At 39.8% G+C, this 25,894-nt stretch overlaps 1 protein-coding gene across 2 annotated transcripts in view; it reads right to left on the reverse strand.

The window, feature by feature from the left end:
* HNF4A (hepatocyte nuclear factor 4 alpha) overlaps positions 1–25,894 on the reverse strand; it is a 201,907-nt gene that overhangs the window by 17,258 nt on the left and 158,755 nt on the right. Inside the window, exon 1 of one of the 2 annotated variants that reach the window (XM_069751254.1) lies at positions 14,441–14,683. The exons of the other annotated variant lie outside the window; for it this stretch is intronic. Coding sequence (XP_069607355.1) covers positions 14,441–14,561 — 121 coding nt within the window. The 5' untranslated portion in view covers positions 14,562–14,683. Of the gene's footprint in view, positions 1–14,440; positions 14,684–25,894 lie in introns of those variants that run through there. 2 annotated transcript variants of the gene reach the window in all.

The raw sequence follows: 25,894 nt of genomic DNA on the forward strand, positions 1-25,894 counted from the left end.
GCCATTTTTTCATAGAATAATGGGAATATCCTGTTTTATGCATATCTATAAATAAAGGTTTTGCAATTTTTGTATCCAAAAAACAGTTGTATCTTCCTACTATCCATTTCCATGTATAAGATGGAGTCTGTTGAGGTAGCTAGGTAGGTGACCTGTAGCCAGGTTTGCTCTTATTTTATTCCTGCTGTTCTCCTGAGCATGCCATGTTTTGTATTTTGTAATTCTTTAATCCTCCATATGGTTCCAGAGATATGGGCCCTTAATGTAGTATCAATTTTAATGGACTTTACAAAAGGGGCATAGCTTACATATTCTTTGGGGGTCGTGTCTTTAGGATGCTCTGCATAATTAACCTGTGAGCCATGCCCCATTATTAAATAACATAAAAAAGCACGAAATAAAAAAGGCCTTATCTCTAACTGCAATAGCAAATTAAATGCTAAAATTAACAACAAAATTAGACCAAAAAACTTAAATACAGTTAAGTCCATATATATTTGGACAGATACAACATTTTTCTAATTTTGGTTATAGACATTACCACAATGAATTTTAAACAAAACAATTCAGAAGCAGTTGAAGTTCAGACTTTCAGCTTTCATTTGAGGGTATCCACATTAAAATTGGATGAAGGGTTTAGGAGTTTCAGCTAATTAATATGTGCCACCCTGTTTTAAAGGGACCAAAAGTAATTAGAGAATTCACTCGACGGCTATTTCATGGACAGGTGTGGGCAATCCCTTCGTTACGTCATTCTCAATTAAGCAGATAAAAGGCCTGGAGTTGATTTGAGGTGTGGTACTTGCATTTGGAAGGTTTTGCTATGAAGTAAACATGCGGTCAAAGAAGCTCTCCATGCAGGTGAAACAAGCCATCCTTAAGCTGCGAAAACAGAAAAAACCCTCCGAGAAATTGCTACAATATTAGGGGTGGCAAAATCTACAGTTTGGTACATCCTGAGAAAGAAAGAAAACACTGGTGAACTCATCAATGCAAAAAGGCCTGGGCGCCCACGGAAGACATCAGTGGTGGATGATCGCAGAATAATCTCTATGGTGAAGAGAAACCCCTTTACAACAGCCAACCAAGTGAACAACACTCTCTAGGAGGTAGGCGTATCAATATCCAAATCTACCATAAAGAGACTGCATGAAAGTAAATACAGAGGGTACACTGCACGGTGCAAGCCACTCATAAGCATCAAGAATAAAAAGGCTAGACTGGACTTTGCTAAAAAAAATCTAAAAAAAACAGCACAGTTCTGGAAGAACATTCTTTGGACAGATGAAACCAAGAACAACCTCTACCAGAATGATGGAAAGAGAAAAGTATGGCGAAGGCGTGGTACAGCTCATGATCCAAAGCATACCACATCATCTGTAAAACACGGCGGAGGCAGTGTGATGGCTTGGGCATGCATGGCTGCCAGTGGCACTGGGTCACTAGTGTTTATTGATGATGTGACACAGGACAGAAGCAGCCAATGAATTCTGAGGTATTCAGAGACGTACTGTGTGCTCAGATCCAGCCAAATGCAGCCAAACTGATTGGTCGTCGTTTCATACTACAGATGGACAATGACACAAAACATAAAGCCAAAGCAACCCAGGAGTTTATTAAAGCAAAGACGTGGAATATTCTTGAATGGCCAAGTCAGTCACCTGATCTCAACCCAATTGAGCATGCATTTCACTTGTTAAAGACTAAACTTCAGACAAAAAGGCCCACAAACAAACAGCAACTGAAAACCACCGCAGTGAAGGCCTGGCAGAGCATCAAAACGGAGGAAACACAGAGTCTGGTGATGTCCATGAGTTCAAGACTTCAGGCAGTCATTGCCAACAAAAGGTTTTCAACCAAGTACTACAAATGAACATTTTATTTAAAATTGTTTAATCTGTCCAATTACTTTTGGTCCCTTTAAAAACAGGGTGGCACATGTTAAGGAGCTGAAACTCCTAAACCCTTCATCCAATTTTAATGTGGATGCCCTCAAATGAAAGCTGAAAGTCTGAACTTCAACTGCATCTGAATTGTTTTGTTTAGAATTTATTGTGCTAATGTCTATAACCAAAATTAGAAAAATATTGTCTCTGTCCAAATATAAGAGCACAAACTGGTTACTTTTGCTGGTTACATGTCCTCTTTAAGGTGTATGGACACCTTTAATGTCCTATGCAATCAGTGGTAGGTGGTGGGAGATTCTAGCTTACGTTAACCAATTTCCTTGCCCCATGAACAGTTACTAGATAGGAACCTTTGAATGAGGTCATGAACATGTACTGTACCCCCTTAAACCAGTGGTTTTGAATAGTGTTTCCCAAACTCCAGTCCTCACGGCCCCCAACAGGTCATGTTTTCAGGATTTCCTTAGTATTAGTATTGCACAAGTATCATCAAGGCATCAGGAATTCTCATCTGTGCAATACTATGGAAATCCTGAAACATAACTTGTGGGGGTTGTGAAAACTGGAGTTTGGGAATTACTGGTATTAACCCATTATTGACCGCAGATACGCTTTAAAAAAGGTGGCCGCTAAGGGGCCTTATCCCCTCATCGTTGTTTTAAAACGGCAATCAGGAATAAGGCTGTAGTGCCCCACAGGGTCGGTAAATCTATAGGGTCTCGGCTACCGGGGATAGTGGAGACCATGTAGAACATGATCACAGCCAAACATTCTGGTCCTCAATCACGTGATCGCCATTATTCAGTGAGTAATTGCAATCACAAAAAAAGTGTGTACGCTGTTACAATGATTTCTCTCTCTTCTGACCTAATATACACTTTAGAGAGAGAAATGATGCCCTGCCATCCCCTGGTCCTTCCTGATCCGTCTCCAGGCCCTCCGCGTCATCTTCCTGAAAAAAAATCACGGCCTCACGAACAGTATGCCTTCCCCCCCCCCCGAAATCTGCCTATTTTTCCTATTGGTTCTTTTTGATCACTGTGATAGACCCTATTTCAGTGATCAAAAGAAACAACATAGCAAATCAAATCCCCCTTTGTCACCCTCATAGTTAGATAATTTAATTTTTTCCATTCTTTGCAGTTGGGGTTAAGGTCAGGGTTTGGGTTGTGTTAGCTTTAGGGTTGGGGTTAGAATGTTTTTTTTTTCAAAAGTAAAAAAAAGTTATGACGATACGATGGCTAGTGTTGAGCACAAATGCTCGCTACTTGAGTCTGTATCGGGTTGCTCGGGTATGCACATAGTGTCGCGTATATCCCCTGCATGTTTTTTTTTTCGGTGCCTAACAGCCACAAAACATGTGGGATTGGGACTTGAGTATGTCACTCAAGCACCCGTGATAATTGGTACATACCTGAGCACCCGATGCAAACAGGAGTAGCGAGCACTTGAGCTCACACGAATGATGACGTATTCAATATGACGACCTAATGTTATCAAATTCTGTGTTGTACCTGTGGGTTCAAAATCCTCACTATATCTCTGGATAAAATCCTTGAGAGGTGTTTTTACTGTTTAGGATCATCAGGGGCTCTCCAAGTGCGACATGATGGCTGCTAATTATTCCAGCAAATTTTACATTCAAAAAGTCAAGTGGCGCTCCTTCCCTTCAGAGCTCTGCTGAGCAAACAGTAGATTTCCTCCACAAATGCGGTTTCAGCATACTCAGGAAACATTGTGCAACAAATTTTGTGGTCTATTTTTCTCCTGTTTCCCTTCTGAAAATAGAAAAAGTTGGAGTCTAAAGTAAAATTTTTTGTGAAAAAAATGTAATGTTCATTTTTTCCTTCCACATTGCTTCAGTTCCTGTGAAGCAACTGAAGGGTTAAAAAACGTTTTGGATATGTTTTTGTGTACCATATGGGTCCTGTTTTTAGAATGGTGAAATTTAAGTCTTCTAAATTCCTAACAATAAAAATTATGTTTTAAAAATTGTGCTGATGTAAAGTAGACATGTGGGAAATGTTATTTATTAACTATTTTGTGTGACATAACTCTCTCATTTAAGGGCATAACAATTTAAAGTTTGAAAATTGCAAAATTTTCAACATTTTCGGCAAATTTTCGTTTTTGTCTTTTTTTTTAACAAATAAATGCAAGTCATAGTGTAGAAATTTACCACTATCATGAAGTACAATATGTCACAAAAAATCTGAGAATCAGTGAGATCCGTTGATGAATTTCAGAGTTATTACCTCATAAAGTGACACTTGTCAGAATTGTAAAATTTGGCTTTGGCATTAAGGTCAAAATAAAGGTCACTAAGGGGTTAAACAAGCAGCAGAAAGAGGTCCCATTTTCGAAAATGTTTACACTGTAGGGCCTATTTTACTATAAAGTAAGAAAAAGATTTTTACCGAATAAAGTTTTTGCTTTGTAAAAAATGCAGACGTCTTTGTATCCAAGCACCTTTGTGACAGTTCTATAAATGCTACGATTTAATTACCCATAAGCCAACAAACTGCAGAAGAAACAAAATACCAGACCGCACCCTAAATCAGTACAGCCCTAAGCTGTCAACTACTTTTACTATGTAACACCCTGCAGAACAATCATATGTCATACAGATCATAAGTAAAAATTAACCAAATAAGAAACACGGGTACAGAAAGGTAACGGATAAGCATAACGTGTACCACCACTTCATGCCCCATGCTCCATGTCTGAGCTATAGCTGACAGTAAATATTAGCCTGTAGGATAAGGCTTATCAATGATGGCAACATAAGCATTGGCATTGTTTGCTCAAAACTAGGAAACTTTAAACAACTAAACTAACATTGAAACCTATCACCCTGTTAATACTCAGTATCGCTGTTGGCGTATCCTTCCCTCCTTGACAAGATGCACTTTTAGTCTAGTAAGCATGAGGAATGGATCTTCTAGATTCACATGGATGCAAACTTTTCGTTGGAAGAAATCTGATAGATCACGTTGGTAGATTTTTTTTGGCAGGAGCTAGGTGGTGAAATGTCTATAGACAAGTTGTGTGTCAGACAGGGTTGGTCTACCTTATTGTCAACCAAAAGTAGACACCTTTGTTGATTCTTTACTCTATGACAGCATCCACCAATTATCCAATGGTAAATACTCTTCTGGATTATTCTGTTTTCCTCTTTTTGTGAAAATCAGATAGACTATGTTGGTTGATTCTTCCTTCTTTAGCAGGATCTACCAATCATCTTATGTGTATGGGCATAGAGTATTCTAGACTCTCTTGAATGTTCATTCAGATAGACATTTTCTTCTTTGAGAGGACCACCAACAGTTTGATGTATATTGGTGTGGAGTCTTCTAGACTCTTCACAACCAAAAAGACCACAATGGTAGATCTTCCTTCACCAGTAATCTGACCATCATGCGAATAGGGATCTTTAAAAGAGTTTATTCAAAGTCAACTTAGCCCAAAATCAAATACTGTTGATTTTGTTGGTGTATACCTTTTTCTTTGGCAGAATCCAATATTGATCTAATGTATAGGCAAAGTGTCTCGCCTCACTGATGTCTGCTTTTCATAGAAAGCAGATACAAAATGTTGGCAGAACTTTTCTTCAATGGGAAGCTCCACCACCAATGGAATGTCCACTTTTGGGGTTGATAGACCGTATTGAATCAGCAAAGCTAAACATTGATCCAATAAGTAAATATTCTAATTTTTCTTCACCATCAAAATGTTCTTCTTTAACATATAACATACAGTACACACTCCACAAAGTTTCATATTTTGGACTCCATTTGGTTAATTGAAGTCAAGAGTTCTATCTGGAGTGTGTCTGAATTCCATATTTGGGGGATTAAGAAGGAAGCCCCCAATAAAATCATGAACTGAGACCAGGACGTGGTGCAACCCAGGCCCAAGATATAGATCTAAAATATTCAGTATGTTACCTTCCTAATTAACTGTACAGATGTGGGTGTCATATAAAAAGCCATCAATGATTGTTAACATGCTGCAACAACCTGGAATACGCAAGATCCTGTCCGATGGGTGACTAAAAATAGTGACATTGTACAAATCAAATATGACAATATGCTTATTACTTTGTATGGAATTTAAATCAATTGTATGCTACAAACTGCGGAGTCCATCAGGGTGTTGTAGTATTACAGATAGGCTTTGTTTGCTCGTGGCTTGCTGTATAGCTGTATATATCTGAGTGTAGGAGGAGGGGAGACAAGTTGTAGACATTCTTAAGTTAAGTGGTTTACTTATGTTGAGTTGACATCTTGGAGATTACCCTAACCTTGTTCTATCTTTAACTAGGGGACAAAAGTAATTTATTATAAACTGAATAGGTAATGTTATACAGTCAATACTTGATATACTGGATACTGGAGGAAGATGTGGGAGACCTCATGTTTTTCACAGCCCAAATTGTGTAATACTAAATTTTCCCTGTGAAGGTGCTGTAGATAAATTGCTTGTCTTACAAAGTTCTCCTACAAATTATATCCGATCGCTGGGGTTGCTGGAAGCTGTAATTTGCCTCCTTTTGGGAGCCTATCTAATAAAAGGGGTTGTAAAGAGCAGACAACCCCTCCGAAGTTGATCATACACCTGCAGCAGCTATATACTACATCCATCCCATGATCCCACAAATATATACCATAGCACATATGTTTAGAGGGAAATTGACAGCTCATTCATTCTGCCCAATCAATCGGCAGCATGTATCACACCCTGGCTGTGTGCTTTCAGCCATATATGTTTAAATCTGAAACATTGTGGCATTTCAGAGAAAACTATAGTTCAATAGCTTTCGGGGACCGAGCTGGACCGAGTTAAACATATATGGCTGAGATCATACAGCCAGTGCCTGATACATGCTGCCTGATCAGCGGGTAGAAAGTATCAGCTGCCAGGTTCCCTTTAAGACTGTGTTATGACAGCTGTCATAATTATTCGGCCCATCGAGTTCAGAAATTTCATGGAAAATTGCTCATGCTCATTAGCACATTTGGTCAACATTTTGTGTAAAAAAAAAATGTTTGTCTGACCAAAGGTACCTTTGTTATCCCTAAGGGTATGTGTCCACGGGCCGTATTACATCCGGAATAGCTGCGGATTGAACGCTGCGTAGAGCCACAGCGTTCAATCCGCAGCATCCAGATGTTACAGCATAGTGGAGGGGATTTTATGAAATCCCGTCTCCACTATGCGTGCGAACACGCACCGGCGGCCCTGCGTTTCCGGACATGCGTCGCGTCTTTTTAGAGTGCAGCATGTCCGTTTACCTTACGGCACCGCTGCGCCGCCGCAAGGTAATACACAGGGCCCTATGTGTGGGGTGCGATGATTCCGGATGTGTGCAATGAACACATCCGGAATCATCGCGTCTACAGAAGGGGGCGGCGCTTTGGGCAGAGCGAGTTTTCCACTCCGTCCAAAGCGCCGGCCATCCTGAACGTGGACGCATACCCTTAGGGGGTTATTTATGGGAATATAATTAACGGCGTTATCCATAGTTAGAAGTGCAAAAACCCTCTAGATTAGCCCAGATCTCAGCCAAAACATTGGTTCATTCTTCTTGGGGATGTTGGAAAAAGCAGAGTGCAGCACTTGGAAGACCATGCCCACTGCCGTACCCTTCTAACCACGAAGAGTGCCCTGTTCTGCCTATTGGTGCGAGTTAGGGATATAACAGGATAGGGTATAACTTGTTTTCATAGAACAATCCCTTTAAGTATCTTACTAGCTCACATCCTTAAAGAGTTAAACAACATTGGCTCATCTGTATATAAGAAGCTAAAACATTTTTTTTTACTAGGACAGGACTCATTAAAGCTTTTTCAAGGTCTGACCAAAACTGAATTACTTAGACAAGAAAAAGCGCCACTCTTCTTTACCTCTCTGATTGGCTAAGAGTGATGACAGAGGGGAGGGGCTTATCTGACTAGCGCTAGAGTATCGAAAAAGTTAATGTGTCTTATTTCTTGGAACAAGACTCGAGCTTTTTATTTTACTATAAATGAAAATAAAAAAGATGTATTTCCGCCCACATTAGTTTTGCTTTCAGATGCCATGTCTCGTAAAACCTATAAACAACCTTTAAAGTCGCCAACTGATATGCTCCATTCTAAAAGGAAATGCATGTTCCCCACTCATTAAAATACCGCATGCACATCGTCATGTTTGTTGGCCCTGATGCAAAGTCTGTACTGGGCCCTGCAACAGTCACATTTATGTCTGCACAGGTCGAGGTGTAACTGAGGCTACTTTCACACTAGCGTCGGATTCGGCCCGTCGCATTGCGTCGGGCCGAGATTCCGACGCTAGCGTTTGTTGTGCCGCACAACGGAGGCAGCGGATGCATTTTTCTGGTGCATCCGCTGCCCCATTGTGAGGTGCGGGGAGGTGGGGGCGGAGTTCCGGCCGCGCATGCGCGGTCGGAAAAAGCGGTCCGTCGGCTGCAAAAAATGTTACATTTAACGTTTTTTGCTCCCGGCGGTCCGCCACAGCACGGCGCAACCGTCGCAAGACGGTTGCGACGTGTGTCAATACGTCGCAATGCGTCGGTAATGTAATTCTATGGGGCAAAAACGCATCCTGCAAACAACTTTGCAGGATGCGTTTTTCCCCCTAAACGACGCATTGCGACATATTAAAAAAAACGCCAGTGTGAAAGTAGCCTGAGTAGTTACAGACGTGCATAACATGATTTCTTCATTTTACACAGTACAACTGTACCCTGTAGCAAAGGGGAAAGAGTGAAGAGAGTTATTTCACGGGAAAGGAGAGTTCCAGGGAGGAGGAAGCGGGGAAGTAAAGCTGAGCAAAAGGTGCAGAGCACCACAGAGAGATAACAGAGGAAGCCGAGCAATCAGAGGACACAGGAATGTTGTGAGACCATTGGGAGGACAGCCAACCTCCTGGCTCACTGGCCTTCTTCAGAGCACTGGGTCAACTGCATTAAAGAGACTCTGTCACCAGGTATTTTGCAACAAATCTGAGAGCAGAGAAGGGGCAGATACCCTGATTCCAATGATGTCTCACTTACTGGGCTGCTTGCTGTAGTATAGATAAAATCACTGAATTTTCAGTAGGAGATTATCCCCAGAGGACTAGTAAACCTGCTGCTAGGTAGTCCTCCATATTCATTGCCATAACTGATTGGCAGCTTTCTGCCTATGCACAGTGTCCACAGACAGCTGCCAATCAGTGGTGTGTGCAGAGTTATACAGCATTCAGAAATCTTGTAGATATGCTGCAGACAAATCAGTAGTTTTATCAAAAATTTTGCAAGCAGTCCAGTAAGTGACACATCACTGGAATCAGGGTACCTGCCCTTTTAACCCCTAATTAGTTTGCCTCAGTGGGTCTTGTAGCAAGAGACCACAAGAATCAGGTGGCCAGTAGGAAAGCCACTAGTCATACGCACTACTGAAGTTCAAAAATCCTGAAAAAAAAATACAGTTTTCTTTAATTTTATACAGTATATAATAATTATTCTTTTATTAAATTATAATTATCAAATACATAATGTTAATGCTTTGATATGTCTCTAGATTTATTTCTGTATTTGTTCTGCTATTACAAAAATACCAAATAAGCTGGTGTATATTTTTTTTAGCATAGTATATTAATAGCATACTCTATTTTTGAAAAGTGGATATTCCCTGGCCTTGCTCCACAGACCATAGGATTTATAAAAATGAAACCTTTCAAAACCCCATTATTTGCATAACAACCCAATGTACATACATGTGAATATCGTTTGCCAATCTGCCCCCTATTTTTTTGTATTTCTTTTTGAAATCAGACACAAAATATTAAAAAAAATAAAAGTTGCACATAATTGTAATTTTTCATCACTTGTTTGTGTTTTTTTTATGTAATTACTTTACTTCTCTAAGCCTAGCCCTAAAAGAAGAGTCTTAAAAAAATAATATATTATAAAGTATGTTTTTTTTAAATTAGCGGACACTTTTCTACATGTGAGACAACTCTTCCAGCAGGGTTCCATCTCTCCTCTCTCAAATGTCAAGTTAGAGGAGAGTCGGGAAGCTGTGAGTGCTGTGATAGGCTTACCACAGTGATGACAGCTAGATAAGTCTATGACGGCCTTCAAGCAGTAAATTACCGTAACAGCATAAGGCTTTTTAATGACCAAAAGACATCACATGTCCACCATTGGGTGAGAGCACTAAACACCCAGCGCACCATGGCTGTGACTATAGGAATTCTGCGGTGGTTGAGGATGACTTCTCAGTGACCAACAGAGGCATCTAGATGTGGCAGACTTTGGTGCGACCTCCTGCATCAGTAGAGGTCCTCAGACCTGGCCAACATAGGTTTTTGTTGGAAATGTAGCTAAATGCTACTAAAAAGTGGACCATGCAATCCAGCCATATCCCCATGTGGCAAGCTGTCCATCCATGATCAAGCCATTCAAAGGATTTTCCCTCTTAAGATATTTATGGAGCACAGATGGGAAATGCCCAAGTCTAACTAATGGAGATATCACTGTTATGGTGCCCCTCAGTTTCCAAAACAGGTATGCCCACGTCTCCATTTATGGTGGAAACGTGTTTGTGCTCACTTTTTAGGTGTTCTTAGACTCCTATTTCCTAATATAGAGTGTGGCCTTTCTTCCAGATAAAGGGTCAATGCAACCCAGTTCATGAGATTAGAGTAGATCACACTAGTTTACAAAAACAATTTTACTTACCCTATTAGAGAATTCTTATAGAGATTGACCCCCATCATGACCCTCATCTATTAGCACCTACAACCGTTTTCACTCTGGTGGATTTTACCCATTCTGTGTTAATTTTAGTAAGAAATGTGTAATGCTCTTCCTCACCTGCGGGGGCACTGAAAAAAAATTAGACACCTACTAACAGATTTACCCACACATTGCAGCTAATCAGTAGGAGCCCCAGCAGAAGGACACTGCAATCTGTTTATTGTCCAGGTATTTATCTAACTAAAAAGAACTGGCCACACTGGACAAACATTTTCAATCAGGACCTGTTTGCTCTCTTTACAAGTCTATTTTACTAAATACTTGTATTCCACACAAAGCAACAATGTCGGAACATCTTACTTACAACTTTGGCCCCATTTCGTCAAGCAGTTTGTGCCAGAATTCTGGCGTAAAACTGCTCGAAATGTTACAAACTTTTTGCACACTGTTGTGCAAAAACGTTGTTATTTTGGGCATTTTAATGGCGGTCCTGTCCAGCCCCACTGACTTTTTAAAAAGTGGGTAGAGCTCGTAAGGGACAGGGAGTTGCCAGAGCGCCCCCTGACAAATTCATCATAATTTACCCTACAAAAGTGGAATATGTTATGACTGGTGTACATTTCTGGTGCCCGGCAATTGAAAAATACGCCAACTCCATTAAAGAAGTGAACGCCTTTTTATAAATTGGGCTCATCTTAGTCCAGCGCATCCTTCATTAAGACTGCCATACTGTCTTAATTAATTGGGCATTTGTTTAGTGCTGTTCTTATGTTATTCCTCATGCCATTTTACAGCTGGGCATTACCAACACACTTGTCAAGGGAGCATGTGCTGATACTGCCAGCACTGACCGAATAATATCAGACTAATGAACATGCTTCTTTTTATAACCACTTCCCAGCATTTGAAGTCTGAAGCAGTTAATAGAAGTGACAAAAGATGGAACATGTCATTTTACAGATGTACATTATGTCCATTCTTTGGGTTTTTAACACTTTTTTTGGAAGGAATTTGCTTGAAAAAGACATCCCGTGAACCTATCCTAGGTTCATACCTTTTATTCCACCGACAGTCATCAGTATGACTGAACTGTAGGTCATGGTTGTGTGGTGAAGGGAATGCCAGTATTAGGACTGAGGGTATGTCCAGACTTTTTTTCAGTCAGATTTAAAGCCACAGGTAATCTGACCAAAGTGCTGGCCACACACGGAATATCCGATGGTCATCGTTGGAAGTCTTCTCTACGTTATTTTGCAAATCCATGATAGACTTTTTTCACATGGGAACAAGGAACCAGCAGTACAAACTGCAACAAGGTTTTCTTGTAACAGAATTGCTTGGCTTTTATATCTTGCACTGGTGAGTCTGAAGTGTCACCTTTCAGGTTGTGTGGGGCCATACCCTAAAAATGTTGTTGACACATACACAAGTCCTTCAGCATGGCTGCCACAACCTGTTACATAACCTCAGAAACTTGTACCCAGGCTGGACAATACAGAGAACCACAGATTTTCTTGCTTTTTTTCTGCTTTTTCTTCCAACCAATCCAACCCCATTCATTTGCATGAAACCACGAAGCAGGAGAGAAGACAACTACTCCACGTGAAGTCATATCCTCTCCATCATGTCAGTCTCAATGAAGAGGCAATTTTTAAGGCCTCATTCAAACAACAATTTTTCCTTGGAATATTTCTGTCCGCATTTTTCTTGGATAGAACTTAGCCCTATTAAGGTCTCTGTGGCTGTGCACATGCTTGTGTATTTTGGCTCCGCACAAAAACGCGGAGAAATGTCCAATTTTGATCTGAGTTGCAAATCAAACTCCCCAAAACAAGTCTATGGGTTAGTGAAAAACAAACCGACAGTGCTCGGATGACATCACGGACTGTTTGATAAAAGAAGCATGAGAAATCTTCATAAGTTTTTTGGGTATTTTTGCTTACAGGAAAAACTGATGAAACACTGATGGCAAAAACTGACCAAACATGTCCCGTTTTCTGCATACGAGAATCGGTGACATCTGAATGAGCTCTGATCACGACTTCTATATGTTTAAGACCTAGATATAAAGGGAAAGCATTTTATTTTTCCTGGACTGTCATCACTGAATAATATACTGGGATCCATCTAACCCTAACCTTGGAGGTCTGTCTGAATGGCAGCTTTGTAGCAAAAAAAAATCAAAGATTTATTACAGCCCATATCTAGGCAGGGGCATAGGTATGGTGGGTGCAGGAGCTTTAGTCACACCTAGGCCCTGGACCAAAAAGGTCCCTTCAACCTATATGAGCAGACCGATACTATTAAAGAGCTGTAATAATTGGGACCCTGCTGAATATCTTGCATTGTGCCTACGAGTTTCAAGTTCCACCACTGGATTTAGGATTCGGACAAGATTTTTCATAAAGTTAGTGACCACTCCTGTTGAAGTTGTAATTACAGTGATGTTGGTTTTCACATGCCCAGAAATAGATAAAATTATACATGGTTTTTTATTTTAATTCTTTTATTATTTTTACCGATATTGCAATTATGTACACACTCAACAACATTCCTGAAATTTGGCATTTACGTCCAGAAACCTGCAGGGTCACCAGACTAGAAATATGTAACTCCGATGAGACAATAGAAGCAGATTTACTTTTAGGCCTTGCTCCAGGAGGTTCCATTTTATATAACTTACTATGACTGTGGATGGCAGAAAGGTTTACAGTGATCCAGAACATTGGATAATTCCATTAAAAAGGTTTTTCCGTTTCATAAAATGAGTGTCATATTTCTAGGATGTGACATCACTTGATGATGGTAGCGGTCTCGCCTCGGAGACCTCCAAGTGGAGACAGTGCTGTCCCTTGTACAGTATCCCTCAGCCACCAGCTCTACAAGGAACTGCGACGTGGCCCAATTCTCATGAGGATGAGGATGGTCGGGGAGGATGCTGGTCAGGAACAAAATAGAAGAACATGCAGTGCTAAATCAGCAAATCAATTCCTTCATAACAGGACATTAGGAATCCCAGAGGTTGGTTCCCCACCGTTCATGTCCTGGTGCTTTGCCATCACATCATGAAATTGAAAATCATTTTGATGAAGTCCATGTACATGAATTTAGTGGTATATTTAAGAAGGCTGACATGTAAAGTGCTGCAGAATATGTTGGCGCTATACAAATAAAAATTATTATTATAAGGCCACCTAAAAGTTTACTTCATCCCTACAGGATTCACAAATTTGGCCCCAACATATCTTTCTGCCTGTCAAACTTTAAGGCAAACGAATTTCTGACTCCAGTCTATGTAGGTCTGGCTAATCTGAGGATGTAGCTGAGGATATATATTAACGTAGGAACTGATAACAGTCAGACCGATGATTTCATGCCACTTATTTACCTACAGAAAGAACTATCCACTTCACGGCTCCCACTCTCCACCACTCAAAAATGAATTAATGTCCATGGCAAATGATAAAAAGCTTTCATAACATTATTTAGGCCACAATATTACAAAAAAAACCCCTGAAAATATTAAAATAAAAATTCCAACAATTTTGAATGGCAAGAAATCAGAAAATAAGTACCGTAGCTTGTCTTAAAATAAATCGACCACAAGAAACTATCATTGGCTCTATTTATCTCATGGAATAGTAAAGGTTGTCTATTAACACCCAAAGTTAGTATGCGCCATTTTCTATCGATCGGTGGCAGCGAGGTGTTCGGGTTTGCCTCCATAGTAATAAGGCACTACAACACCCATCATTACCTACAGATGTACAACTACAGAGTCTCTTACCGTTCCCAATGGCCAGCACTTGCATGTTCTCAAATTCCAATGTTGTGTAAGCCGGGTCCAAAGCCTCAGTGTAGTCAGCCATATCCATATCTATCAGGGCTTTAGAAAGTCTCATTATCATCAGCAAACAACGGCTGGCTTCCAGCAAATGCCCCCAGTGAGGTTATTGGCCTCTCAACCTCGGCTACATTGACTCCAGCCTGTCACCTCAGCACTACAGGTAACTCTGATAGATGAGAACATAAGCAAAAAAAAAAGCCTATAGCTTTCTTAGGGTGGAGTTGTGGAGTTAATTTTTAAGCAACCCACCTCTGGATGCCCACACACCACCCGCCCCCTCCTGAGATATGGGACTTGCTAAGGATTTAATTGACACGCTCAGTGACTAGTACATGTGTACAAGACGTCGTGTGAGCTCAATAAAGTTTATTGTGTTTCTCCATTTTATCAGGTTTATATCCAAAACAATATTTATAGTAGTAACAGTAATACTATAGTAGTTATATTCTTATATATAGGGGCAGTATTATAGTAGTTATATTTTTGTATATAGGGGGCAGTATTATAGTAGTTATATTCTTGCACATAGGGGCAGTATGTATTATAGTACATATGTTCTTGCATATAGGAGCAGTATTACAGTTATCATATTCTTGTACATAGAGACAGTATTATAGTAGTTATATTCTTGTATATATGGGGCAGTATTATAGTAGTTATATTCTTGTATATAGGGGGCAGTATTATAGTAGTTATATTCTTGTATATAGGGGCAGTATTATAGTAGTTATATACTTGTATATAGGGGCAGTATTATAGTTATCATATTCTTGTAAATAGGTGACAGTATTATAGTAGTTATATTCTTGTACATAGGGGACAGTATTGTAGTAGTCATATTCTTGTACATGGGGCAGTATTATAGTTATATTCTTGTATATAGGGGGCAGTATTATAGTAGTTATATTCTTGTATGTAGAGGGCAGTATAATAGTAATTATATTCTTGTACATAGGGGGCAGTGTTTTAGTAGATATATTCTTGTTTATACTGACAGTAGCAGTTATAGTCTTGTACATAGTGTCCAGTAGGGTTGAGCGAAACGGGTCGAAATTTTTCAAAAGTCGCCGACTTTTGGCAAGGTCGGGTTTCATGAAACCCAACCCGACCCCAGTGTGGGGTCGGCCATGAAGTCGGCGATCTTTTGAATCTAGAATCGGAATTCCGATACCGATTCCCGATATGTTTAAGATATCGGGAATTGGTATCGGAATTCAGATTTAAGTGTAAAATAAAGAATTAAAATAAAAAATATCGCAATACTTACCCTCTGACGCGCCCTGGTACTAACCGGGAACCTTCCTTCCTTAGAATCAGCCTTCCAGGACCCTGCAGTGACGTCGCGGTGACGTCGCGGCTTGTGATTGGCCGCGCGGCCGCCCATGTGACCGCTCGCGCGGCCAATCACAAGCCGCGACGTCACCCGCGACGTCACCGAAGGTCCAGGAAGGGCTGATTCTTAGGAAGGAAGGCTGCCGGAAAGAAGCAGGGCGCGTCCGAGGGTGAGTATATTCCTATTAGGTATAAACTCACCCTCGGACGCGCCCTGCTTCTTTCCGGCAGCCTTCCTTCCTAAGAATCAGCCCTTCCAGGACCTTCGGTGACGTCGCGGGTGACGTCGCGGCTTGTGATTGGCCGCGCGAGCGGTCACATCACCGCAAGGTCCTGGAAGGCTGATTCTAAGGAAGGAAGGTTCCCGGTTAGTACCAGGGCGCGTCAGAGGGTAAGTATTGCGATATTTTTTATTTTAATTCTTTATTTTACACTAAAATATGGATCGCAGGGCCTGAAGGAGAGTTTCCGCTCCTTCAGACCCTGGGAACCATGGAAACCCAATGCACTGCATTGGGTTTTGGGTTTCGTCCGACCCCGACCCCGACTTTTTTATAGGATCGGCCGATTTCACTCGACCCGACTTTTTCAAAAGTCGGGTTTCGTGAAACCCGACCCGATCCTATAAAAGTAAAGGTCGCTCAACCCTAGTGTCCAGCATTGTAGTAGTTGTATTATTGTACATAGGGGCAGTATGACAATAGTTATATTCTTGTACATAGGTGGCAGTAATACAGTAGTGATATTTTTGCACATAAGGGGCAGTATTGTAGTAGTTATAGTCTTGTACATAGGGGGCTGAATTACAGTGGTTATAGTCTTGTCCATTAGAGGCATAATTATAGAAGTCACATTCTTGTACATAGGGGACCATATTATAATAGTTATACTCCAGCACATAAGGGCAGAATTATAGAAGTTATGTTAGTGTACATAGGGGCAACATTACAGTAGTTACCATATATTGCACAAAGAGAGCAGTATATAGTATTCATATTCTTGTACATCAGATCAAATTATAGCAGTTACAGGTGCATCTCACAAAATAAGAATATCATCAAAAGGTTCATTTATTTCAGTTCTTCAATACAAAAAGTTAAATTCATATATTATATAGAGTGAATACAAACAGAGTGATCTATTTCAAGTGTTTATTTCTGACAATGTTGATGATTATGGCTTACATCCAATGAAAACACAAAAGTTATTATCTCAGTAAATTAGAAAACTTTATAACACCAGCTTGAAAAAATGATTTTAAAATCTGAAATGTTTGCCTACTGAAATGTATGTTCAGTAAATGTACTCAGTACTTGGTCGGGGCTCCTTTTGCATCAATTACTGCATCAATGTGGTGTGGCATGGAGGCGATCAGCCTGTGGCACTGCTGAGGTGTTATGGAAGCCCAGGTTGCTTTGATAGCAGCCTTCAGCTCGTCTGCATTGTTGGGTCTGGTGTTTCTCATCTTCCTCTTGACAATACCCCACAGACTCTCCATGGGGTTAAGGTCAGCTTAGTTTGCTGGCCAATCAAGCACAGTGATACTGTTGTTTTTAAACCAGGTATTGGTACTTTTGGCAGTGTGGACAAGTGCCAAGTCCTGCTGGAGAATTAAATTTCCCACTCCAAAAGCTTGTCGGCAGAGGGAAGCATGAAGTGCTCTAAAATTTCCTGGTAGACGGCCACACTGACTTTGGTCTTGATAAAACACAGTGTACCTATACCAGCAGATGATATGGCTCCCCAAACCATCACTGATTGTGGAAACTTCATACTAGTCCTCAAGAAACTTGGATTGTGGCCTCTCTACTCTTCCTCCAGACTCTGGGACCTTGATTTCCAAAGTCTAGTGTGAAGTATCCACAATCAATGATGGTTTCGGGAACCATGTCATCTGCTGATGAAGGTCCACTGTGTTTTATGAAGACCAAAGTCAGCGCAGCCGTCTACCAGGAAATTTTAGAGCACTTCATGCTTCCCTCTGCCGACAAGCTTTTTGGAGATGGAAATTTCATTCTCCAGCAGGACTTGGCACCTGTGCACACTGCCAAAAGTGCCAATTCCTGGTTTAAAAAGAACAGTATCACTGTGCTTGATTGGCCAGCAAACTCGCCTGACCTTAACCCCATAGAGAATCTATGGGGTATTGTCAAGAGTAAGATGAGACACCAGACCCAACAATGCAGACGAGCTGAAGGCTGCTATCAAAGTAACCTGGGCTTCCATAACACCTCAGCAGTGCCACAGGCTCATCGCCACCATACCACGCCGCATTGTTGCAGAAATTGATGCACAAGGAGTCCTGACCAAGTATTGAATGCATTTACTGAACATACATTTCAGTAGGCCAACATTTCGGATTTTAAAATAATTTTTCAAGCTGGTCTTATAAAGTATTGTAAATTATTGAGATAATGACTTTTGGGTTTTCATTGGCTGTAAGCCATAATCATCAACATTAACTGAAATAAACACTTGAAATAGATCACTATGTTTGTAATGACTCTATATAATATATTAGTTTCACTTTTTGTATTGAAGAACTGAAATAAAATAACTTTTTGATGATATTCTAATCTTGTGAGATGCACCTGTATATTATTGTATATGTTCAAGAATATAACTGCTTTAGTATTGTTTCGTAAAGGCAGTATTACAGTAACAGTATTCTTATACGTAGGGGCATTTTGTAGTAGTTATATTCTTGTATTTTTTATATGTATTGGTAGTATTATAGCAATTTTAATAACTGTATTATTGTGTATGCGTTACCATTATTATAGTAGTTATATTATTTTTGTCTACTCCATCAGTTTAGTAGCTCATACAACTGAATTATGCAGGGGGTGAAGGTGACATCTATGGCAACAATATAAAATCCCCTCCAATGGTAAATGGATTCTCAAATCTGTGCCCATTTCAAGGGAACACAAAAATATAGAAATCAACAAGGAATTATTACTACATGAACTGGTTACATAATATAAGAACATGTATGTAAACTGTAACAGATCTGACCAAAATGCTTTAATATTATGAATGGTGTTCTTATGATAATTTTACCATAAAGGAGATAAGAGACACAAGGACTCTATATTGGATTAGTCCCCAGACAGGAGTAAACACAGTGATACACAACTGATATCCGCAGGTACACAGAGATAACACGTAGGAGTACATACACACAAGGTTCCCAGATACACAGCCAAACATGGACACAGAGACAGCACAAATACCGAACTCCCTGACTATAAAATTAATTCTGATCCCCCAAGGTTATGGTGATCGTCTCATGTAAGCAATCTAAACATAGAACTATAGAGTTGAAAACTCAAGTGTGCAAAAAATGGTATTTTATGGCTCCACACAAAAAGGGTTCTTTCACACTGCTTTTAATACCCATTCATTAGTCCAGTCGGGGCTGGCGTCCGAACCCCCCACAAAATGAGATTTGGAAGTATACGCCGATGGGGCCATAGACTACAATGGTGCCGACACAGTGAACATTTACTTTGTCTTGTGTCAGACATACATCTAATGTGTGCCAACCATACACATTAGAGGGCTATAGGCCAAATAATGCTTTGACCAAGCCATCTCAACCAACTCTCCCATACACAGAAGCGCTCAATCAGTTGAGTGCTCCTATGTTCTATGTTCATACAACTCTGCCCTTCACCTCTCCAAACAAACCTATTTCAAACCCTCATCTCCTCACTATCCAAGAATCCTAAACGTCTCTTTGACACTTTTCATTCCCTTCTCATCCAAGAGTGCAGGCCCCGACCACCAATCTCAGCGCTGACGATCTGCCCAATTGTTTCAAAGAAAAAATTGACCATATCCGACAGAAAATTTTCTTACAATCCCCTCATACTATGCAATGTCTTCCCTGCCCAACTGAATCTAGCTTACTCTCTGTCTTTAAACCAGTCACTGAAGAAGAAATTAACAGCCTCCTTGCATCTTCTTGCCCTACTACTTGTATCAGTGACCCTATTCCCTCACATGTCCTCCTGTCCATTTACCCAGCTGTCACCACTCACCTTACAAAAATATTCAACCTCTCTTTCTTCCAGTATCTTGCCTTCAATTAAACACACCAGCATACATCCATTACTTAAAAACCATCCGTCGACCAAAACTGTGCTGCTAACTATAGACCTGTCTCTAATCTTGCCTTCATCTCTAAATTCCCTCTTGGTTCTCCTCCTACCTCTCTGGCTGCTCCTTCACTGTATCGTTTGCTGTCTACTCCTCTCCTTTTGCCCTTACTGTCAGGGATCCTCAAGGATCAGTCCTAGGCTCCCTCATTTTCTCCTTGTATACTGCAACTATTGGGCAAACAATCAGTAGATTTGGTTTTCAGTACCATCTTTATGCTGATGACACCCAATTATACACCTCTACCCCTGATATCACACCTGCATTAATGCAAAACACCAGTGATTGTCTAAACTGCTGTCTGTAACATCATGTCCTCCCTCTATGTGAAACTGAACCAGTCAAAAACTGAACTCCTTGTGCTTCCTCCCTCAACTAACCTACCTATACCCAACATTGTCATTTCCATGTGTGGTTCTACCATTACTACCCAGCAACATGCCCACTTTCTTGGGGTTATACTTGATTCAGATATTTCATTCACTCCCTACATCCAATCACTCGCTCTCTCTAGTCATCTACACCTCAAAAAACATTTGTAGAATTCTACCGTTTCGTATTTTCGACTCTACAAAAACTCTTACTGTTGCTTATTCATTCTCGTCTGGACTATTGTAACTCTCCATTAATTGGTCTCCCTCTTACTAAACTCTCCCCGCTCCAATCTGTCCTGAATGCAGCAGCCAGGACCATATTCCTCACCAACCGTTACACGGATGCCTCTACCTTGTGCCAGTCATTACACTGGTTACCCATCCACTCCAGAGTTAAATATAGACTTATCACCCTCACTCACAAAACACTCCATGGTTCAGCATCACCTTACATGTCCTCCCTCGCCTCAGTCTACTACCCTTCCCGTGCCCTCCGTACTGCTAATAACCTAAGATTAACATCCTCAATAATCTGATCCACCCACTCCCGTCTCCAAAACTTCCCACATGCTGTGCCAAGTTTTTTGAATGCACTACCCAGGATAATTCGATTAGTCCTCAATACCCACAATTTAAGCGTGCCCTAAAAACATATTTCTTTAGACTGACCTACCTCCTTAACTTATATATCTAACTTTCCCTGTTTTGCTCATATAAAATTTTCCCACAGTTTAAGCGTGCCCTAAAAACGCATTTCTTTAGACTGGCCTACCGCCTCAACTTATTTATCTAATTCTCCCTGTTTTGCTCATATAACATTTTCTTCAACCAGAACCCTCGTATCATCTGTTCTCACACCCTTTATGCATTTCATAGGCCTCTCTGTCTGTACTTTTACACATACAGGTTGGTAACCAGTTCAGGCAGCATTATGCGAACACCCTATTTATTACATTGACTGCCGGACCGTATAATGCAAGCAATTGGCTGAAAGAGGAAAAAGAAACCGATTAAATAGTCCAAAAGTTTAAAGTTTATTTATTAAATACAGGTAAAAATAACTGGACAATAAGCAATGGTGGATAAAATAGATAAATACTAAAAGGGACGCACATGCAGGAATATGCAAAAGGACCACTACTATGTAAATTTATAAAGAAATAAATAAAGATAATGAACATACAATTACTCGGAAATAAATATGTATGCACAGGTGACAAAGAGAAAAAGTGCTAAGTGCAGTATAGCAAAAAATAGTATTACAATGAAGAAAAGTAAATTGTATATTGTAAAGAAAAAAATAAAATTAAAATACCAAGTGATACAAAAACTTTATATTAAAAACAGTGGAGTAAATACTATTGCCAAAGTAAAAAAGCTGTGTATGTCATAAAGTGACAAGAGCAACATAATAGCAGGACTGGATGGAGGTGTAAAATAACATGCCATTAAAGGATTGTGTACAGTAATAAGACCAAAGATAGGTAATCACTTACAGAGTAGTGTGGCACGTTAGCTCCTGGACGGCATCTACCCCAACGCACGTTTCAGCACGCTGCCTTCGTCAGGGGGTCTGTGCATACATATTTATTTCTGAGTAATTGTATGTTCATTCTCTTTATTTATTTCTTTATAAATTTACATAGTAGTGGTCCTTTTGCATATCCCTGCATGTGCCTCCCTTTTAGTATTTGTCTATTTTATCCACCATTGCTTATTATCTAGTAATTTTTACCTGTATTTAATAAATAAACTTTCTACTTTTGGACTATATGATTGGTTTGTTTTTCCTCTTTTAGCCTTATGTTATTTTCTGATTGTCCACGTAGTCTCACTTTAGTCCGCTTTTTGGTGGCAGGGTCACTATTATTTCTATTTTTACTCTATATAAATATATATTATATACCCACTGAATATTACGGACACCCTCACCAACATTTAGCATTTCTGTTGTTACTTTTTCTTTTTAATGCAAATAATTGTTTCCAACCATGTTTTGTTTTTCCCCTATTTCCTCATAGATTGTATGCTTGCGAGCTGTGTGATTATTCTTGTTCTGTAATGTCTTTTATTGTCTGTACAAGTCCCCTCTAAAATGTAAAGTGCTGCGGAATATGTTGGCGCTATAGAAATAAAATTGTTGAAAATTATTGTTATTATGTTCTCTGAGTAAGCCGCCAGATGACATGTTATCTCTGGAAAAATAATGCGGTCAATAGTCCGAAATCAGACGATTGACATCTCTCCGAACTCTAAGTCGGCCAGTGCCTCTATACAGATTAGTCGGCTGAACCCATCAATATCATTGGGTTGAGTATGGGGGGCCAACACAGTACCACCTGAGACAACAGGTTTATGGGCACATTACAAACCCAATCCTCCATGACCCCAAACAGTACCAGAGGTTAGTTTATATGGTGCCAGAGATGCCCCCATACCATGTCAGAGATGCCATTTTGCAGGTCTATGTCCACACATTATCTTATAGGCCTCCATAAATGTATTGCTACAGTACACACAATAAGATGTGAGGTTCTTTCCTAACGTAATCAAATAATTTGAGCCCAAATGCCAACAATAAGGTGACCCTAATGCTAAAAGACTAGTCTCTGAGGAACAGGGGAAGCATGGGATCCTGCTACACTCAGCTCTAATTAGAAAAAACAGTCTTGGAAAGATGGATGGATAGAGTACAAGGCTTGAAGGTAGCCACATGTAGCCTGAATGTACATGGTGGAACACATACATACAAATTGAACAGCATTACCTATTTATTTCTTTTACTCACTGATATAGCACCATTAATTCCGCAGCGCTTTAAAGACATTATCGGCACTGTCCCTATTAAGGCTCACAATCTATTTTCTCTATCAGTATGTCTTTGGAATGTGGGAGGAAACTGGAGCACCCAGAGGAAACCCACGCAAACACAGAGAGGACATACAAACTCCTTACAGATGTTGTCCTTGGTGGGATTTGAACCCATGACCCCAGCGCTGCAAGGCTGCAAGGCAAACCACCGAGCCACTGTGCTTCCCTATGCTATTTAATAGATAACCCCTCAGCACAAAATGATGCACACATACAACAGGAGTTGAGCTCCCTCCACACGCGATAAATGCCAGTTATGTTCCATAGCTGACATCTGTAATTAATAGCAGTAGTTGGAGCTGAGCTCCCATCGTTTAGATGCCTCTGTCAATCTCTGACAGCGGCATTTAAATGAAGCGTGTGCCAATACAACAATGGATTACCAAAGTAATCAGGGGCCACACTTTAAGCTTCACAAGAGGTCTTGTTTTTCACTATATACTGCATCATTATGTTTTTCCAGTATATAGTTTAAACAATCAGATGATCGAAGGTTCAATAAAAAAAAAAGAAGCTTTTACGAAAATAAAATATATACATATACAGCACTGGCAAAAATTAAGAGACCACTGCAAAATGTTCAGTTTGTCTGATTTTTCTCTTTATAGGTATATTTTTGAGTAAAATGTAAATGTATATTTTAGTATATTTTAGTATATTAACTTCTGACATCATGTCTCCGAATTTCCAAGCAATAAATTTTGTATTTATTTTCTAAAAAGGAGAAATGGTCAAAAAAATAAAAAAACAAACAAACAATGCTTTCAGACCTAAAATAATGCAAAGAAAACAAGTTCATAATAATTTAGAAACAACAATACTAATGTTTTACTTCAGGAAGAGCTCAGAAATCAATATTTTGTGGAATAACCATGATTAATAATCACAGCTTTCCTGCGTCTTGGCATGCTTTCCACCAGTATTTCACATTGCTTCTGGCCCCAAAATGTAAGCAGTTCTTCTTTGTTTGATGGCTTGTGACTAATTATCCTCTGGATTACATATTACATTCCAGAGGTTTTCAATGGGGTTCAGGTCTGGAGATTGGGCTGCCCATGACAGGGTTTTGATGTGGTGGTCTTTTAATTTTTGCCAGAGCTGTATCTTTGAAATTGAATCACCTCCATTCCAAGGTTAAAAATAAAAAATAAATATTTTGTATTGCTTCAACTGTAAATGCCCAGTCTATCAAAATTAATAAACCCATATGGAAAATGCTGTAAAGAGAAAAAAAAATCAAAATGCCAGAATTGTGTTTTTTCGGTCACCACAATTCCCTAAAAAACATAAAAAAATATTCAAAAGTCATATGTGCCACAAATTTTAATCAATGAAACTGTCAGCCATGAAACTGTCAGCCATGTAAAAAATAAGCCCTAGCATAGCTCAGTCGATGGAAAAATAATTGTTAAAGGTCTTTGAACATTGCGACAGAAATGGATATTTTTGTTTCAAAACTTCTGTATTTTATTTTCACCAATTAAGCAAAAAAAAAAAAAAATGAAATACCATAAAACTAAAACTCCAGCTATGGTAAAATTATATTTTTCACCATTTCATTCCACTTGGATTTTTTTTCCTGGTTTTCAGAATATTGTATGGAAAAATGGATATTGCCATTAGAGCTACAACTTGTCCTGCATAATAAAACCTCTATGTCAGTGAAAAAATAGCAGAGCTATGGGTCTTGGAAGAAGGGGAGGAAAAAATGCAAACGTAAAAATGAAAATTGGCTGGGGAGGTAAGGGGTTAAGCAGGTGCAAGTACACTGTGGCTGCAATACAAACATATATGTACAATCACTATGCACACATTGCGTAGATGAGTTCCACAATTGCTACACATGTAAAAATGTGGGGTTCTTGGCACATATTTGATGAAAATATGTGTGAGCCCATCTGCAGATGAAAAGGCAGTCTTCACTAAAAACTCATCTCTGTCTACAGTTGAAACCAGAAGTTTACATACACTATATAAAAAGACACATATGCATGTTTTTCTCAATATTTGACATGAAATCAGAATAAACCTTCCACAAGCTTCTCACAATAATTGGTCAGAATTTGGGCCCATTCTTCATGACAACACTGATGTAACTGATCTAAGTCTTTAGGTCACCTTGCTCGCACCTGCCTTTTCAGCTTTTCCCACAAATTTTCAATAGGATTGAGATCAGGGCTTTGTGACGGCCGCTCCAAAACATTGACTTTGCTATCCTTAAGCTCCTTTGTTACCATTTTGGCAGTATGCTTCGGGTCATTGTCCATTTGGAAGACCCATTTCCGAGCAAGCTTTAACTTCCTGGCTGATGTCTTGAGATTTTGCTTCAGTATTGCCACATAATCTTCTTTTCTCATGATGCCATCTGTTTTGTGAAGTGCTCCAGTCCCTCCTGCAGCAAAACAACTCCACAACATGATGCTGCCACGCCCGTATTTTATAGTTGGGATGGTGTTCTTAGGCTTCCAAGCTTCTCAGTCTTTCCTTCAAACGTAACAATGGTCTTTATGCCTCAAAAGTTCAATTTTAGTTTTGTGAGACCACAGGGCATGTCTCCAAAAATTAAGGTCTTTGTTCCTGTGTGCATTTTCAAACATTAATCTGGATTTTTTATGTTTCGTTTTGGAGTAATGGCTTCATCCAGGCAGAGTGG

This window comes from Ranitomeya imitator, chromosome 2 (assembly GCF_032444005.1).
Source record: "Ranitomeya imitator isolate aRanImi1 chromosome 2, aRanImi1.pri, whole genome shotgun sequence".
In the NCBI taxonomy this organism is placed as follows: domain Eukaryota; kingdom Metazoa; phylum Chordata; class Amphibia; order Anura; family Dendrobatidae; genus Ranitomeya; species Ranitomeya imitator.